The sequence below is a fragment of the Mustela nivalis genome (assembly GCF_964662115.1).
Source record: "Mustela nivalis genome assembly, chromosome: 11".
Lineage (NCBI taxonomy): Eukaryota > Metazoa > Chordata > Mammalia > Carnivora > Mustelidae > Mustela > Mustela nivalis.
Window position 1 is genome coordinate 106261591 of NC_139030.1, and position 19373 is coordinate 106280963.

Genomic DNA, 19373 nt, shown 5'->3' on the forward strand with positions numbered 1-19373 from the left:
CCTGTCAGAACTGCGCATCCAAGAGGGAAGTGGAGGAAAGGAGCCGTGGTGCACTGCTGGGGCAAGCGCCGGCGGGGCACCCGCTGTGCAACGGCACGGAGGGTCCTCAAAGACTGAGAAGTCCCGTATGACCCAGTAATTCCACTACTGGGGACTTCCTCAAAGGTCAACGAAAACAGAACAGTCAAGATGTGGAAGCATACCAAGAGGCTAGCAGAAGATGAGTGGGGGAAGCTGTGGCTATGTACAAAATACTACATGTAGCCGTCTACCAGTGTATACACGTAGTATTACACAGTATTTTCCGCCATAAAAAAGAATGAAATCTTACCATTTACAACATGGATGGACCCAGAGGATATAACGGTAAGTGAAACACGTCAGAGAAAGACAAATACCGCCTTCGTTTCACTCACATGGAATCTTAAGTGAACAAGGAAAGAGACAAACAAAAAACCCCCAACTCTTCAGGACAGACAGCAAACTGGTGGCTGTCGGAGGGGAAGCGGGAGGTCGAGGGGAGGGTGGATGCGATAAAGGGGATTAAGAGGCACGGACTTCTGTTATACAATGAAGGAGTGCAGAGATGGAAACTCCTACACAGGGAACTCGAAGAACTATTTGGTGACATCTGGGGACTGTACGTACTTGATGAACACTGAGGAACAGAACTGCTGAAATCATTATGTTGTACATCTGAAACTAATACAACAGCAGTTAATTATAATTTTAAAAAACGATTACAAATTCAATGTTTTGAACAATGGCAGTGCTGCTAACAAAAATAAGATCTGTTTAGGCCATGGGAATTTGCAGACATAGAACTAAAATACCCTATTAGGTTCAAATGTAAGTATCGTACCTTTGACTCAAAAACACTTGAATGCACTTTCTTCCAGATGTGGCTAAAACCCTGTAAAAGGGTAGAGATACCAGAACGACCAAGTTACGTTGCTCCACTGTACAAGACAAGCGAGCGGAGAGGAACCTTATCCACCACTGGTCATTCTACGAACTTCGTTATTGCTATGACTCTTCCCTCCGACCGACCCGTGGAGCACTGGATCGGACGGGGTGTGGCACTATTATGTCAGCTTAATTCGTAATTCAAAGACACCTGTTCCTATTTCTTGTTCAATGGTTAGGAAGAAAATATACACAAAACAATTTGGCTTACGTAGATTTCCTTTAAAGCTGTACTTAATTATAGATTTATGTGCAAATGCAGCCTGTATTTTTAAAATGCCTCCTACTTCAGTGTAAGGAATGTTCTGAAATAAAGACTAAAGAAAACACACTGGTGTATTTTGCTCTTTTTGAATAACTTTATTTTGGGAGAGTTCCATAAGCATCAGGAACATACATAAAATGACACACCACTGTTGACAATGAAAAAAAAACAGCATTGGATCATTTCCAGCTTTATAAATTTTTTAAAAATGATTCAGTTACAACAAAAAAAAGTTTAGATATTTTAGCAAGTATCACCTTGCAGGACCATAATCATATTTAAGCCACTGACGTAGTTAATGGAAAAAATTCACACTGCATCTAGTTACTATAGTATTTCTACGCATAATCACAGCTGATTGAATGCAATGTGATATACACCAAAATTCATATGGATGTCACACAGTGACAGCATTGTACAAGTAACATGAATGACCTCCAACAAACACACGTTAAATCAGACTGGTCAAGCTAAATGGAATGTTGGAGCCAAACAGAAATGTTGTGGAATTCAGATTGTCTAGTAAGACTTGAAACTATTCACTAGAACGATGTGGAAACTAAATACTGGTGGAACCCTAACAAAATACTAGCAGCAACTGTTACAGCCCTCTTAATAGGTTAAAAAAATCTAGCAAATGAAGAGAATACCACTTTTTAGAGAATATAAAACTTTATATACTTCAGCAGAACTTGCTTGCTTTAAACCAGACCTGTAAGACTGGGAACATATTCCCACTGTTGCTTTTCATAAAAGTTTTAAAATTAAGCAGATTTAATGCTGGAATGCAGAATCCTCCTTGGGTATAAAAATGCAAAAAGGAACTAGAAATATATCTTGGTTCAGAAAGCAAGATATTTTTAATCACTTGAAGTTGGCAGTACGAAATCAAATATCAGCACCTTGTAGCGGGGTTGCTTGCAGGGCCAAGCAGGGAGATGAGGGCTGTGATCATTCAGCGCCCAACGCTGAAAATATTCTAGGTAAAAACTCCTACTTATTACAGGAGGCCATGGAGAAAGCCGGAAATAATTTTTCAAATTCAGGCATAAATTCAGAAAAGCACACCTAAGCTTCCTTGCTTACAGCACAAAGGAGAAACACTGGCAAGACTGACTACCCGGGTGCACGCGCAGCTCTCCAAGTTTTATTTTTGTAGGTTCACCAGGAGGAAAGGAGCTGAGGAGAGAGGAGGGCTCAATGCAAACACTTTAAACGGAATGGAAGGAGTTTGGCTCTTAAATATTTGAACAGTAAGATCTTTAAATCAGCTGCACTGGTAGCCAAGCGATGAAAACAAAGCTGCCCGCACACAGTTCGAACAGGTTCCCGGGCATCCGTGAAGACCGTGCGGCACCAGGTGGAAGCGGAAGCTGCATGCGGGACGACTAGTGCTACAAATCATAGGTCAAAATTCAGGATGCACATGGCTTGCGCTTCTCACAAATCGCTCAATTATGCTAGAACAGGGCACCTCTAAGTGAGACGAGTCCCTAGCAGGCACCGACAGCGTATCTTGGCACAGACGACCACGTGACTCCGGCTGTGTTACGTAAGGATGTCTTCCAAGTCGCGTGGTGTCGCGACAGCCCGGGGCATCCGCGGAGATCGCCGTCAGAGCCACTTCCACGGACACGCAGAGATCACGGACGTGGTGAACTTGGGTTTTCTGCCTTAACTTCCTGCTGGTCGCAGCATGTGCTCTAGGTTCCCAAACCAAACTGGTAAAGCAATGCATACATTTAGAAAGTAAACTTCCCCAGGAACTGGTTAGTACTGTTAAAATAGGAAAGCTGAATATTTCGACCATGTTTGGGTGCTTCTTTTTTTTCTGGTATTTCCTCGAGGGTTACACTTTTAATGAAAAAAAAAAAAAATTTAACCACATGCTCCACCTCCCTACCCCCACCAAAAATCCCCAAACAAAAACAAAACTGAAGTTTGAAAGAAAAAACACCCAAACACCAAGTATAATATTAATACAAAGAACCGTTATGAATCTTTCATTAAACTGAAGCTCACACAAACATACAATCACAAAGTTCAGTAGTTTAGGCTGCAAGTTTAAACACTATGGCAATATATACAAAAATAGTAACTCTAGATTCAAGATTAAGGGCTTTTCCCAATGCTAAATTCATACTCTAACACAGCCTGAGCTCTCCTCTAGTTCCTACAGCCTACTTTACGCAGTTTCAAAATTGTATCAAGTTGATCCCCATTACCTTATGTATATATGTAACTGAATTAAAGGACACTACAATTCATTTTTAGCACAAAGAAAAGTCTGCCCGAAGTCCATTTAAAATATTTTTAAAGTTTAAGTGATTTTTGGTTCAATTTCTATTTCTGCATAGCCACAGAAGTTTCTACTACCAAAGAGACTACTTTAGTGTTTTATATGATTATTTTTGTAAAAGTCTTAATCAAACTATGTCAACATTGGTTCTTGGAGTCCCGTTTTCTCCTCTCTTTATCACAAGCTTTGTATTTTTAAAAGACCCCTTCGCACAGGGAAAAGCAGTCCTGACCACCAGTCTTGTGTGGTTCGGCTCAAATCTATGGAACTTGGAAGTAGTGCAAGCCACTGACTTTTCTTTGAGCGATGTGCATACAGTACTAGGGACAGATGCAAAGCTGCATGGTAACATTCTCGTAATCCACAGTGATTACTGGGAATGGTTAAAACTGGAGGTCAAACACAATTTTGTCTTCATAGAGGGCGATCACCAGCATAATGGCAAATCCGAACAGCAATCCTAAATTCTGAAGAATGAACTGCCCCACGGGACAAAAGCCGTGTTCTTCATTGTCACCATCACCATGCAACATTTCTGGAAGCTGCAAAAACAAAACCCAGATACTTACAAGCAATTCTGTGTAATACTCTGCTAAATTTTTTTACTTTCTTCTACTTTAATGAATAAAACATAACCGCAAATTATTCTATTCAACATAATGTTAACCATAATGCATACTTCACCCAAACGTTGATGAGGTTTAGCTCTAGCTAGGAAATAATGACTAAATCTGTTCCCTCCTAAACCCTGAACAAATGCAAATATATGCGTTAGCCGTTTTCTGAGGTTACCGTCCACTGACCTTGCCATCTGCTTTATGCTAAAGTAGAAGATCATTTATTATTGCCAATAAACACTCCAGGAACGATCAGCACATTTACTGACTTAAAGTCACTGAAAACACAAGATTCTTTGCCGGGGGGTCCCTAACTCAAGATTTTCCACTTCTTTACTCTTTCCGTTTTAAATTCTCATATTCAGCTGCACGTGAGAGCAAGGACAGACATTTACAGACAATTCCTAACTCGTTATCTCTCTGCCCGTCCGTTATTTTCCTTGCAATAATAGAGAAAATAGTCTCTCGAAGCTATTCAGCAGGACTACGACCAAGTGGAGCCCATGGCCTTCGCAGGGTGCTCTGTTTCTCCTAATCATGATACAATTTCAAAAACCTGAATGTTCCCAGTACCTTTAAAGGCACACAGTTCACTGAAGTTTATAGTTTGATTTCTAAAGCATAAGCATATACTATTACATTTAAGAATAATGCAAAGTTCAAAGTATAAAGCCCAAATCTGTATTTACGTAAGATTTACTAGAGAAACGCATGTCCGTTATTATGAGCATCAAGTCTTTCCATCCACATCGAGTCCAAATTGTGAAAGAAATGCTACTTCACGTTTCATTTTCTTGTTTTCTGTGTTTTGCTTTTCAAGTGTGCAATGACACCATCAGAAAGATGACACGGATATGCTGCTCTTTTAGACACTAAGCTTTCCTCCAAACAGTATCTTGGGGCTTTTCGTGGTTCAGAGGGGGAAAGTGTAGTGTTAAGAACATAACGGCTGCCTAGGAAAAAACACTATTGCTCATTATTAAATAATGAGGACAGTTAATCCAACAACCATATTCTGACATGGCTACAGTATATTTAACAATTCCCGGAGGGTCCTATTTAAGAACTACTTCCTGCTGGTCATCGATTTTGTTCAGAAGTCTATGGCCATAGTAAATACCAGCTAATGGAGGCTACTGTTCTTTTTGAGCAGAGTTAAGTACTTGTGACAGAAACCACTGCAAACAGCAGAGCTGATTAACTGCAGCAGAGACCACCTGGGCTACAAAGCCTACACATGTACTCCCTGTCCCATTACAGAAAGTCTGCCAACCTCTGGGTTAATGGATCAGAACTGAACCTGGCAACTTCCCACCTGTGGTTCTATTAGAACGAAGACTGGTTTATCTTTTCTCCTCAAGTTTTCATTATGACAAAAACTGTTAAATCTGGCTTTCCTTAGCACTGAAGCATAAAGAACACAGGATGTTTCACAGAAGTATCCCCTCTGGATATTGCACATACCAGCCACAAGAGGCGCTATGCTTCCCCCAATTCAGTTCCAGCCCGTGCCCACACGCGTATTTGCGGATCACAACCACAGCGGAGCCAGCAGTACCCAGCAGTACCCAGCAGTACGGCCCGATCTATGAAAACGCAAGAGCGCCTCCACGCTGGGCGAGCAACAGCTGCTGTGCAAAGCCCCTAAAACCGGTGGATACTTCCAACTGCACATCCTAAAGAGACCTCGAACTAGAACTTCTGGTGCTGTCGCTATCGCATGACTGACCGTAAGTGAATAAACACCTCCTCTCTATGGCCAAAGTAGTCTTTCTAAAATGAAAATACAATCATGTCATCGTTGCTTAAACCCTGTAATGGGGCCTCAAAATTTACCAGATAAATTCTCGTTTTTTGTAGCACTACGTTTTGTGTCACAGTCATGGTCTGGCCTACATCTACCTGAGAACCACGGATGTAATTTTTTAATCCATTTTTTCCATTTAACATGAGGGAAAATAATCTCAGTGTCATTAAAATCCTAAAATATATGTAGGCAGTTTTTCTTCTTGGACATTCAGGATATTTCCAATGTAATTACAACATTATAAATGCTACTTTTTTTTTTTTTTTTTTTTTTAAGATTTTAGTTATTTATTTGACAGACAGAGAGAGATCACAAGTAAGCAGAGAGGCAGGGAGAGGGAGAAGCAGGCTCCCTGCTGAGCAGAGAGCAGATGTGGGGCTCAATCCCAGGACCCTGGAATCATGACCTGAGCCAAAGGCAGACACTAAATCAACCGAGCCACCCAGGCGCCCCTTATAAATGCTATTTAAAAACACTTTAATACAGTTTTACTTTTGTTTGCTTGTTTGTGTTCTTAGCAGTAGTCATGTTGGGTTACTTTCTCAGAATATCAGAACACAGTTCTAGGAGTCAACTGACTAGTTAAGGAATGATGTTACTCATTACTCTGCTTTCTCTTATACCCATTCCTCTTGCTCCTAATAAACTCTTCTACAGGTTTTAAAACTCAGCTCAGATAATCTTGTTCCAGAAAAATTTCCCTAATTTTCCCCTATTTTTTAGCCAGCCTCTCCCCATAGTTCCACAGACATGGTGCGTAAGCCTTTATCAAAAGATTTCTAACTAATGGCTACTTTTCTTCTTCATTAGACTACTAATCCTTACTGTAAAAATTACCTTGTTCTTTTCAGAATTAGCTCATTTATTTTTCATTCAACTAACTGTGAACTACTTCTACAGCAGTAAATGAAATATTACCAAAAAGAAGGTTGTCCTCCCAGAACGGACGTCCATGTGGGGCACACAATGAGCTCAGTGAATAAGTAAAATGTTTAGCGTGTTATTAACAGATCAGAATACAAGTGCAAAGGAGAAAAAGAAAAGTGAAGTAAGGATAGAAGATGTTAAATGTTGGGGTAGAAGTTGGGAAGCCGCCTAAGGAGTGAGGGAGCCAGTCAGTAGAGCTTCTGCAGGCCACATAGTCCACATTTAGTGACCAGCAAGAGCCAGGCCCCTGAGGCAGTGTGTGCCTCCTGGGGGAGCCAGGAAGAAGATGAGGAAAAGAGACACGTTGGGGGGGGCCACAGGGAGGAGGAGGAGATTCACAGGGAGCCACTGAAGAGTCTGACGCACCCGAGTGACTGGACTGTTGACCCAGAACCCGTCACGGACGGGGCAACAACAGACGTGGGGAGAAGGTTAAACAGAAGAAGACGGTGGCAGCAGAGGGGGCTGGGAAGTGGAGCCCCCCGAGCCCGGGGCTTAGGATGAGTCAGAGGTGGGGGGGGGGGGTGGGGAACCGGGAGAACCGAGACAAAGAATGATCATCAGGGCTTTGATCTGAGCAGCTGAAGAACGGAATCATCCTCTGTAAGCCAGAGACTCCCACAGGAGCCGGGGGTCCAGGGAGGGAAGGCGGGCCATCTCAGGAACCCGGCTCTGAACAGACGCGCCCGCCGTTCCGTTCAGACGCGCAGGGACGCTGGTGGATAGACTGACCTGGAGTGAAGGGAAAGGTCTGGGCTGAAGATGTACATGTAGGAATTACCAGCCATTGAATACTTCCAGTCAGGAGACTAACCGAGATCACCTGGAGGGCTTTCACCAACATTTACAGGTCAAGGAGAAGAGAACCAGAAAACAAATGGAAAGGCCAGAAAGGTGGTTAAACCAGGAAACGGTGGTGGCACAGAGGCCAACTGACAAGAAAGCATTTCAAAGAGAAGAGCCTGAGCCCCTGCCAGATGGAGCCCTTAGGACAAGCGCATGAAGCCGGACGGGGTACGTGACCATGGACTCAAGAACGCTGTGGTCAGTAGTGGATGTGGCCAAAGCAATCGGGGCCAGCAGTCAGGGAGAATACCAGAAGAGAACTAGAAAATCAGAAAGGGTAATCTGCAATACAAGAAGGAAAACGGTGGGGCGCCTGGGTGGCTCAGCATGTTACGCCTCTGCCTTCGGCTCAGGTCATGATCTCAGGGTCCTGGGATCGAGCCCCGCATCGGGCTCTCTGCTCAGCAGGGAGCCTGCTTCTCCTCATCTCTCTCTCTGTCTGTCTCTCTGCCTATTTGTGATCTCTCTGTCAAATAAATAAATAAAATCTTAAAAAGAAAAAAAAAAAAAAGAAGGAACATGGTGGCTGAGAACTAAACTGGAAACTGGAGTTAAAGAAACGTCCTCCCTCCTACCTCGGTGAGAAGGACAGGAGGTTTGAGCTGATCCAGCAGGGAGGGGAAATGAGCAACAACAGAGAGAAAGGGGGGGGTTTCAGGGACTTTGTGAAAGGGGCCAAGTGCCAGCCGGCCTCAGCGAGAAACAGATTTCTTCACTATTCTAGGAAAGAGGGGAGCAGACAGAGACATACAGGAGGAGCAGAAACACGATGGCAACCCGTGGAAGCCTGTCTCGATGCTTCAGTGTTTTCCATGAGACAGGAAGGCCATCAGCTGAGCGTGGCGACAGGAAATGAGGTGTTAGAGCCCAAGGAAAAGAACAAGGAAATGGCAAACTCTAGGCACAGAATGTAAATAGTTTTTATGTTTTGTTGGTATTTTCTAAACTATTATAAATAGGCAATAATCCTGGGATTAAAAATTTAGGAAACAGGGCGCCTGGGTGGCTCAGTGGGTTAAAGCCTCTGCCTTCGGCCCAAGTCATGATCGCAGGGTCCTGGGATCGAGCCCCGCATCGGGCTCTCTGCTCAGCAGGGAGCCTGCTTCCTCCTCTCTCTGCCTGCCTCTCTGCCTACTTGTGATCTCTCTCTCTCTCTCTGTGTGTGTCAAATAAATAAATAAATAAATAAATGTTAAAAAAATAAAATGTAGGTTACGAAGTTTTAAAATGACACTATCTGACAAATCTTACCAGAAGGAAAGTGAACATAATATCTAAGTCAAAAACAAAAAGTAAGACAAACCATGAGACTCTTAATATCACAAACAAACAGAGTTGCTGGGGGAGGGGGTCGGGAGGGGGGGGGGTTATGGACACTGGGTTATGTGCTACGGTGAGTGCTGTGAAGTGTGTAAACCTGGCGATTCACAGTCCTGTACCCCTGGGGCAAATAATACATTTATATTAATAAAAATAATTTCGAAAAATCAAAACAAAATAAAAACAACAAGTAATCAAGTTACTAGTTCTGCAAATATACTGCCTAACATATTTAAGACACTAAGGTAAAATTAAAATAAAACTAGTTGCTAGTGTTAACTCAAGTTTGTTAACTTTAAAGTCAGAAATGAGGGAAACTGCATAAATCCCTAGGAATATACACCATTTTCTGCAGAAGACTGGCTTACCTAAGAGATATAGTATTTCCTGTTTGCTATAAAACAAGCTCAAAGAATGATTTATTAACAACCACAAAAAAATTATACCCTAACATTACAAAATCTTCATAGTATAATAATTATCTCTAAATACTGGATTACTTTGAATAGTAATATCCTTTGGTCCAAAATTCTCAGCATCTCAACTTGATTTCCAAAGACATCCTCCTGCTTAACCGTCTTTCTCTAGTAGGCTATTTAGGATATCATGTTTTGAAATGGGGTACGTATTTTCTAAAATAGTCTTTCAAATATATCCAGAGATTTCTTCCATTTTTGGAAGGTGCACGCTGTTTACAGATTGGCATGAACAAGAAAAACATGAACTAGCTTACCATATCCACCAAGGCTACGTAGAGGAACATGCCGGCAGTGATGGCGAAGATCCAGAGGGTGATGTTGTTGGCGTACTGGCCCACGGCCGTGCCGATGAGCATGCCTACGTAGGCCATCATGGCGGAGAGGAGGTTGTAGACGATGGCCTGCTTTACAGTCATGCCCGCTTTCAGAAGAACTGCAAAATCACCTACAGTAAAGACACAATGTGAGAGTTTTATAACCACAGGATTTTATGTACAAATTTAGGGGGGAAAAACAGAAACCAAAATTAAGAATTGATATTAAAAGATCTGCCTTGAATAACGGATGTTTTATTATAAAAAGTTACTTATTAAATTAAACCAATACATGCAAAATTTGAGTGAAAGTTTCAGGCTCGATGCTCAAAGACAGTCTGAAAGGTACGTATGATTCCACGTCAGACAAACTGTGGTGACGAAGAATGCCAAGGTCGCCTGAAGCAGGCTGGGAACGGGGGCGACCACGAAGGGCCTGCGCGAAGGACTACTGGGAGGATGGAACTGTTCCGCGCCTGCTGGCCGGGCGGACGGTCACAGAAAACTACATACATGCTGACACTCAAAGAACCATATCAAAAAGGCCAATTTTCTGTAGAATGTGAAAAGTAAAATATTTTTTTAAAAAAGCAGAAACAACAGAAAAAAAGAACTTGGTCACTGCTTTTTCTGTGAGCTACAATTAAAGCTCTGTTCTCTGATCTCTGCCGTATTTCCAAAGGGAAACGGCATAAGATAAACAGAGGTAACAGACTCTTTGAGTATACTGTACGCTGTTCACATTTATGGTTTATTTTTTTTCAGAGAAAAAAATTAAAACTTAATTCTAAACATGTAAAATTAGAGACTTTGTCACTCATGTGTCTACAGCTGGACCACTAGGGAAAAACGGGTTAAGGGGTGCCTGGGTGGCTCATTAGGTTAAGTGTCCGCCTTCAGCTCAGGTTATGATCTCAGGGTCCTGGGATCGAGTCCTGCATGGGGCTCCCTGCTCAGCGGGGGGCCTGCTTCCTCTGCCTCTCCCCCCACTTCATTCCCTCAATCTCTCTCTCAAATAAGTAAAAATCTTTTAAAAAAATTTTTTAAAGGGTTACATACTGCTCAGAAACTTTACTAGAAAAATAAATACTGCCAGAAATAACAGTCTTAAAGCTAAAGGGTCAAAATCAATTTCAACTAATTGTAACAAACTTTTTAGTTATTAAATGTACAAACATCCAATCAATCATCGAACACTTAGCAGTGCAAGGTATTATGTAGAATACGGCGGCATTTCTTTCCCTTAAGAAGCCGTCTTCGGGGGCCCGGCTGGCCCAGCTGGGAGAGCACGTGACCCTTGATCTAGTTTGAGCCCCATGCTGGCCGCAGAGGTCACTTACACATCCACACATAAACAAATCTTTAAAAATAGGGGATCTTGATCTTGTATGACTAATAAGCAGAACATGATCTTTTCCTTTTTAATTCTTATGGTTACAAGGTTCTAATTTCTAACAGGAAGATGTTAACAGAAAAATCAGTACTCTGCTAGGACATTCTCTATCAATGGCTTCTCGTTGGCCATTCTCCCATTTCCATCTAATACGACTCTCCTTACATACTTTCCTAAAAGTCTTTGGTCTTTCAGAATATTTTTCAAATATTTCTTCACAGACCTTACACCTTGTCTTTTCATTCCTTTAATAAAGGTTTCTTTTGTGTAGAGTTTTTAATCTTTATAAAGTCCAATTTTATTACTTTTTTCCTTAATGGATCTTGCTTTTGGTGCTGTGTCTAAGAATAACTTGCCTAATCCAGTATCGCAGACTTTCTCTTGTGTCTTCTTCCGTGCGTCTTACAGAGGTAAGCCCCACTGTGCCACAGTTCACATCACAGCCACCTCATTTTTGTTAAAGACCTACATTAGTAACCGCTTTCCCTAACAACAAAAAAATCTGAGGAGGATTTTCACTTTTACAAAAAAAGGCAGAATGGGAAACTCGCCTTTGTCTTGCAGTGAGCCCTGCAGCACGTACCCCGAGCAGAAAGACTGGCGGCCCCCAGCGCCTCCCCCGGGAAGCCGACTCAGCCTCTCGGCGTCCACAGCTCTGAATCAGGTGACCATCTGTGCTTTCTCGCTCGTTTGTGCGTCCATCAGCAAGATAGATCCTAAGGCCTCGAAAGCCTAAGAGAGGTTTCTTTGGGTCCAGGAATGCTGAAGGACTTCTGCATTAATAGTGTTTCTTAGCTTTAAGCCATTGTAGCTTACAAAAGGTTTCAGCAGGAACACTATTTCTGGATAGCAGGGAAAAACCTGTATTTTAAAATTTTTATTAATGGGGCACCTGGGTAGCTCAGTTGGTTCAAGTGACAGACTCTTGATTTAGGCCGGGGTCATGATCTCGGTCATGAGATCAGGCGCGCAGAGCCTCGAGCCTACGTGGGCTTCTCTCCCCCCCTCTGCCCCTCTGCTGCCCCTGCACACGCACACACCTCCTCTCTCTTGAAAAAAACAAAACCAAAACCAAAAAACTTTGTTTATTTAAATCAATGACCTATTTTTAGATAATCTGTGCCTACTGTGAGGGGTTTTTGGTTTTTGGAGCTCTTTTCCCCCACTACATATCCAATTACTGCAGCAACATTTGCTGGAAAAGCGATCATTTTGCCGTGGAACTTCCTTTGCACCTTGTTGAAATTAAGTTGCCATGTATGTGAGAACTCTACTCTGTTCCACTGATTTATGTGTCTATTTTTTCACCAATATAAATTGTTTCGATTACTGTGGCTTTATAGCAAGTCTTAAAAGTCAATTCTGCTGTCCTTTTCCAAAATTCTTTTGGCTATCCAAGTTCCTTTCCCTTTCCCTGTAAAATTTTGAAAAGGCTCCAAATAAGCCTACTGGTATTCTGATTGGAAATGCACAAACTACAGGGAAAATTAGCATCTTAAAGATATTGAGTCTTCCATTCCATAATCCTGCTACACTCTCTTCAGACTTAAATCTCCTTTGATTTCTTGTGTGCTGATTTGTCGTTTCCAGCATACAGACTCTATCCATATTTTGTTAAGATTTAAAGCAAAGCATTTCATGTTTTTTGGTGTTATTATACAACTACTTTTTAAAAATTTCAATTTCCAATTGTTCACTGCCAATATATAGCAGCGTAAGTGATCTCTGTAGAATGATCTTGCATAAGATGAATTATTTCATTTAAAATATATCTCTGTCCTACTCTCATCTTAGATGACAATTTCTCAAAGGTATCTGCATATTTTTCTCCCTTTTTCTCTCCCTCTCAGTAAGAATCTATACAAACATTTGAAAAAGAGATCAAAGGAATACAGTTGGGATTTACACCAAGCAAGCAAATCTATTCATCTTTTGATAAATCAGTATCCTTTCCTTTCTGCTGACAAAGGACATTATTAGCACAACGAATGAGGTGTACCTGTCAAAGCCGTTAATGTGATCCAGTGCTATAATTACGTTAACATCTGCTAACATCAACTATTAAGATTTTTAAAAACAAGGATGTATTTTAAGATTCTTTATTTTTGCCTTAAATAATGCAAGTATACACATGTATAAATCTACATAGTGAATGTTCAATTTCCCCTGGACAATTTAGCACATTATGAAAATCTTATTTTGAAATTCTATTTACCCCTTAAATATACAAGAGGAAAGGGAAAAAAATGGATAGCACCATAGCCTTTCTGAGCTGAGTCTGAATAATATGGATAAATTCATTTATCAAAATGTTACTTCCTTTAAATTAGAACACATTACTTGATGTCAGGAAGAGAGTTCTGGATTATCCCCAATCTCATTTCCCCTTTATAGGTTTTAATACAAGTTTTCCTATAAATTATTCAAATGCTGATACAGTTCTTTACTGAAGGAGTGGGGAGAAAGCAGAGAAAATACAACAGAGTAATACTGTAATTTACTTAAACTTAGCTACACAAGTTTAGCAAAAAGAGAAGAAAGAATAGTAATAATTCAGACAATTTCATTCCTTACCACAGTTCAGGAACAAACATGCAATGAGAGACCAAGGTTTTCTATTTTCTCAGATGGTTTCTATTTCTACACCCCTCTTAGAGTGAATTCCCCTGAACTGTATATCATTCTAAGGCTTAAAACTACAATTTTTCCTATCGCATTCCTAAACAAAAGCAAACCCCCACCTGGTACCCCATTAGAGAAACAGCAATCTGTCCGGAAAAGGAACAATAAAACTTGGAATTACTAAGGGTCAGTTTTTAATGCATTAATATGTAATTTAAACACATTTTACCCCTTAGGGTATGATGACTTCAGTATAAAAATCTCAGAATGGTTTGAAGAATTCATAATTAAAAAATGTAACTAGGGCCAGAGGTTTTAGATCAAATCAATATCCTGGAATGTGACGGATGACGCTGCTTTGCCAATTCCTTCACCTGTTTACCAGGGAGAAGACATCTCTAGCTACCTGCCATGCTTCTATCTCATCTTCAAGGGGAATCATCTTCCCCTTGGAAGATGTTTCTATACTTCTCTCTCCAGATTCCCTTCCTCTCCAAGTAAGAGTGGATAATGATAATCAGGGTAGGACATTCATCCAGGCCTATTTTACCAAAGTGCCTATCACTGTGCCTGAAAGGCAAAAAAAAAAAAAAAAAAAAAAAAGGCTGTATAATCTCTTTTTCAACCATTTCCTCTGGTTACGGTCAGTAGACTACTTCCTACCTTGATGGATACAAAGTCCAAAGCATCTTCTATCACCTCCAGAGCTGTGCTCTTTCATCCCTACGAGCTTCGGCAGCTAGAATATGGAGTTTATGTGGATTTAGCACTAAGTATTGGGGGGAAATGCACATTTTCTTAGGGTCTCACTTCTTTCCTGCTGGCGAAATTCAATATACTTTAAAGAGTTTTATTTGGGGCACCTGGGTGGCTCAGTGAATTAAGCCGCTGCCTTCGGCTTGGGTCATGGTCTCAGGGTCCTGGGATCGAGCCCCACATCTGCCTCAGCATCCCTGCTTCCCCCTCTCTCTCTACCTGACTCTCTGCCTGCTTGTGTCTCTCTGTCAAATAAATAAATAAAATCTTTAAAAAAAAAAAGTTTGATTTTTATTTATTCACTTATTTAGAGAGAGCACAGCACGGACACCAGCTGGCGAAGAAGGCCAGGGAGAGGGAGCGGCGGCCTCCGACGCAGGTGCTGCGCGCCACGCAGAGCTCGGTGTCCCGACCCCGTGACAGTGACCTGAGCCAGCATCTAGAGTTGGATACTTAACCGACTGAGCCACCCAGGTGCTCCTCAATATACTTTAAATTGTTGCTTCCTCTCACAGCAACAGTACCCTCTCGACTTCTGGTCTGTGGGGTAAAACAGGTAGAGATCTGTGGTCAAAGATCTCACTGAGGAGTCCTGGCCCACGCAGAGTTCTATAATCCACCTTTTACAAGAACTCCGCTCTGGGGATCCAGGGCTTACCTGGCCATTAAGATCTGTCCTGCATGTGTTTTACGTGGGGCTATCTTTCCTTGCTGTCACTTTTCAACAAGAAACTACAGAGAGAAAAAGGAGTAAGTAGTAGAAAGGCAACCACCCTTAATCTCCAGCCTCTCTGCTGTCAGGAACCATGAAGTGGCCTGATGTACCCACCATGGGAGCAGGAAGTGGCTAGGAAGGGAAGCTGAAGGTTTTCCCCGTATACTGGGGACGTGTGTCTAGGACTATCCAAGTCTAGTTCTAAGCGAGTACAAAAGGAAAACGGAAGGCTAAAATTCTTAGCAGTATGTTACCCACATAGAAGAACTGATAGCTCTGATTTCCATTGCTATGGAACTGCAAATTAGCAGCTCACGTTCTTACTAACATAGGAAAGCAGTTAAGAAAAGGGTATAAGATACAGTATCTGTACCCAAAGAACCTACATTTTAAGAAACAGGACACCTAAAATGATATATACTAAGTACCCAAAGAAAGACCTACTGAAAGTTAAGTGACAAAGTTTAGAAGAAAAAGGAATCCAATCATGAGACCAGAGGGCAGTCCTGCAGTGAGAGGGGGAAAAAGACTGTTAACATGATTAACTCGGGACACAAGCAGCAGGACAAGCGCAAGTAGGAGAACAGTATAAGCGAAGAACAGGCTGAGGCACCCACCGTGTATTTGGTGAATCAGGTTTGGGTGACGTAGAAAACATGCACAGCGAGTACAGTGAGTAAGGCTAACACAATAGGCAGAAGGGAAGGTCACCTCAGGTAGGACGAAGGAATCTCAGCTTCTAACTCCATACATAAGGGAAGCAACTGGAAGATTCTGATTACGTGAGCAAGTCACATCTGAGAAGATCTATCTAGGATAAGGTATATTCGATGGACTGGAATAGAGTGAAACTAGATAAAACACTATGGAAACTGTTCAAGCAAACGACAATGAAGGCAATGATGACTTAGTCAGGGTAAGGATGACGGGGCATGAACCAAGACAGAAGACCACGTGCCCAAGGCTGGTTAAGTATGGAATCAGGCTTAAAGAATCAGCACCAAGTAAGCACTAAAACATTGTTCTGCTTTTTGTGAGCAGTTAATAATTTTCTAAGCAAACTACATATATAAACTATTCAAAGTAAGCAAATAAAGCTACTGCTACCACCAAAAACAGTTAAACACAGTCAAATGACAGATGTTTCATACATGAAAAATTCCTTGCATACTCAAATGATGGAGTTTTTTTTTTCTCTCAATGTCATCTCCATATCCCTTGCCCATTTTCTATGTGATGAATGCATGTTCACATCTAATGTTTTTCAATTTACAGGAAAAAAATACACATAGAGAGAAACTAAAAAAATGTAAAAATCATTGGTAGGTGAGTAAGTGCCGACCAGAACAACAAAAAACTATCATTTTACACCTATCAAACTGACAAAACTTAATGAACTTAACATCAAATCCTGGCAGGGATATGGAAACACAAGAACTCTCAGGTACTGCTGGTTAGAAACTGCTTTGGTACGGCCATTGTGGACAGTAATGTGGCACTTCTCGGGATGTATATCCTGGGATCCATCAATTCTGTTCCTGGGTAGAAGCCCAAAAGATGTTCTCAGAAGAGCCTATAAGCACTAAAGTGTACAGATGTTAAATGCATCATTATCTGTGATGACAGGAAATTAAAGGCATGGTGTATCCAGTACTCAGTGATAAATATGTAAAATGTGGTCAATGCACAAGTCTGAGTACTGGGTAGAAGCAACATAGGAAATTAACTCATGAGAACCTGGAGTTTTTAAGCGTAATGATCAGAAACAGAAGACAAGGAACAGAAAGGGATATAAGGTAATACTGTTGATATAAGTTAAAAATACATACATATAAAACAATGTACATTTTTAGGCACATATAACACACATTCTATAAGAAGAGAAGGATCACGTGTATGCCTGCAATCAGCCACTTTTATGTTTAAACGCTCCGAAATTTAGACACATTTATCACTGAAGAAGTCTCAGATTCGACAAAACCCGGGCCCCTCTCCAGGCTGTGCATTACCTAACTCGTGCGGCAGCTCGTGACAGAAGACGGCGATGGAGGTGCTGATTCCTCCGGTCAGTCCGGCGCTGAAAGCTGCTCCTGAGGCGGGGGTAGAAACAAAGTCAAGTCATGTTTACTTCTGCTTTCCCATCCTCACTAACGATGACAGGTACAGCCTCTGTTCTCTACCTAAATTAACTTCACGGTACGCGTGTGACTCACATCTACCTGACTCCGTACGTTGTGAACACGTAAGTCAAGTGCAACAGGTGTGTGACTACCAGAGAGAGTGACTCCAGGAAGGAAATACTCCCCGAGAAATTTAATCCTCCGGGACGGTTTCCTTCTCACTCACTAGCAGCTCGAGAGTATAACGGCTTTCAGCATTTCTGTCTCTGAGCGAAAACCGGATGCTAAATTTTAAGTCCTGTAAGTCTATGATTTCATTTGCTCTCCCATATAGATATTTAAAGATACCTAAATGGCTACTATCCTCATCTGAACTTTTCTGGGTTTAGAGTGTAAATGCCACGAAGTATTATTTGTCTGACGGTCTTGAGGACTGAATATCAGAGGTATAAATTACATTTGATTCTCCTGGTAAAATTCTTTATTCTTTAACATGGACGGCTACTGTTGGTTCAAAAATATGGCCTCTCCTTTCTGGAAGAAACCACAGCCTACTTCTGAGTCAAGTCTGGAAAAGAAAATCATGAATGAATCATGTTTAATATTCTCCTAGACTAAGTAATATCAGTTCACATTATTAGCAAGGCTCTAACGTAGTATCTGAATTTGGTGCAATGGACTTTTAACATGTACATTTTTCTTCACCTTCTCAAAGGCAAAAACGAATTATTAAAACTAGGATTGAAATTATACATTCAGGGTCCTGTAAATGTGTTTGAAAATAAAATGTTAAATCACTATTTATATGGTGATTATGCCTTGGAAATCACCATTAAATGAATAATTTAATAATCTAATAAATTTGAAAATAAAATGTTAAATCACCATTCATATGGTGATTATGCCTTGGAATGTTATAAAAGTAGTATTTATAGACATTCATTTATATGTTCAAAGGAAAATCCAGTAAAATTAATCTCTACGCCCCAAATAAACTTATACTGAAAACCTTAACACAGCCCCTGGGAAAGAGAAAAAAAAAAACAAAAATCACACGACCAGAGCAATCTCTGACAGTGTATTTGTTCATCCCCAAAAGTTAATCTTGTGTATTGTAATTCATAATATTAATACTGAGCCTGTGGACAAAGGAAAACGGTCTTAGAGCACAATGAGTTCTGACCCCGATGAAGTCACTGACCAATGGCTAAGCCGTCACTGAAGTTGTGAATGCCGTCCCCCATGATCACCATCCAGGCTATATTAGCGATCCCGGTCTCTTTCAGGTCAGATCCGGAGTGACAGGGCCCGTGAGAATGATGAGAGTGTTTGTGGTGCCACTGATGGTTGTGTTTCCTCAGCACAGTTTTACTCTCGTCGTGGTGGTTGTGGGCAGCGGCGTGGAGGTCGTGCTCGTGAACGGTACGTAACCCATCGCTGTGCGAATGGTCCATGATTTTCTCCTCGTCCACACAAAGGTAATTTTTAGGAGGAGACTCCTGTTGACCTTCTAAATCTGTCAGTTCAGTTTCATTAAGTCGATCTTCGGAAACGACCGAGTCATCAGTTCCTGTATTTTTAACAGCAGAGGACATATCTTATCAACATGAACGCTTCTTTGCTAATTTCTAGTCAGGCAGAATAGCCGTGCAATATACATTTCTTAAGTGAATGTCTTTTACAAGTCCCAAGTAAACGTGTAAGAGCAAATAGAGCAAAGACACATGTGCACCCAAACAAACTGGGGTTCTGAGCGTCCAAAAGATGAAGCCGATGAAGTACGTGGGAGCGCTGAGACCCAGAGCAGCAGAGTGAGAAGAGCGGGCAACTTAACGAGCACATCATGAACACCAAAGGGGAGAAAGTTACTGCAGAATTTACAGGACCATACAATGGACCCACCGTTTTCCAGGGCAAGAAGGAACCT

General features: G+C 41.4%; 2 protein-coding genes across 4 annotated transcripts in view; one reads left to right on the forward strand and one right to left on the reverse strand.

Moving 5' to 3' along the window:
• DNAH7 (dynein axonemal heavy chain 7) overlaps positions 1-1295 on the forward strand; it is a 249692-nt gene extending 248397 nt beyond the window's left edge. For both annotated transcript variants that reach the window (XM_082689009.1, XM_082689010.1), the window contains one exon: positions 900-1295. In XM_082689009.1, coding sequence (XP_082545135.1) covers positions 900-1106 — 207 coding nt within the window. In that variant the 3' untranslated portion in view covers positions 1107-1295. The remainder of the gene's footprint in view (positions 1-899) is intronic.
• A 10-nt stretch (positions 1296-1305) lies between these two features.
• SLC39A10 (solute carrier family 39 member 10) overlaps positions 1306-19373 on the reverse strand; it is a 132310-nt gene continuing 114242 nt past the window's right edge. For both annotated transcript variants that reach the window (XM_082689067.1, XM_082689066.1), the window contains 4 exons: positions 18648-19016; positions 17336-17416; positions 9781-9971; positions 1306-4072 (listed from right to left, as the gene is read on the reverse strand). In XM_082689067.1, coding sequence (XP_082545193.1) covers positions 3914-4072; positions 9781-9971; positions 17336-17416; positions 18648-19016 — 800 coding nt within the window. In that variant the 3' untranslated portion in view covers positions 1306-3913. The remainder of the gene's footprint in view (positions 4073-9780; positions 9972-17335; positions 17417-18647; positions 19017-19373) is intronic.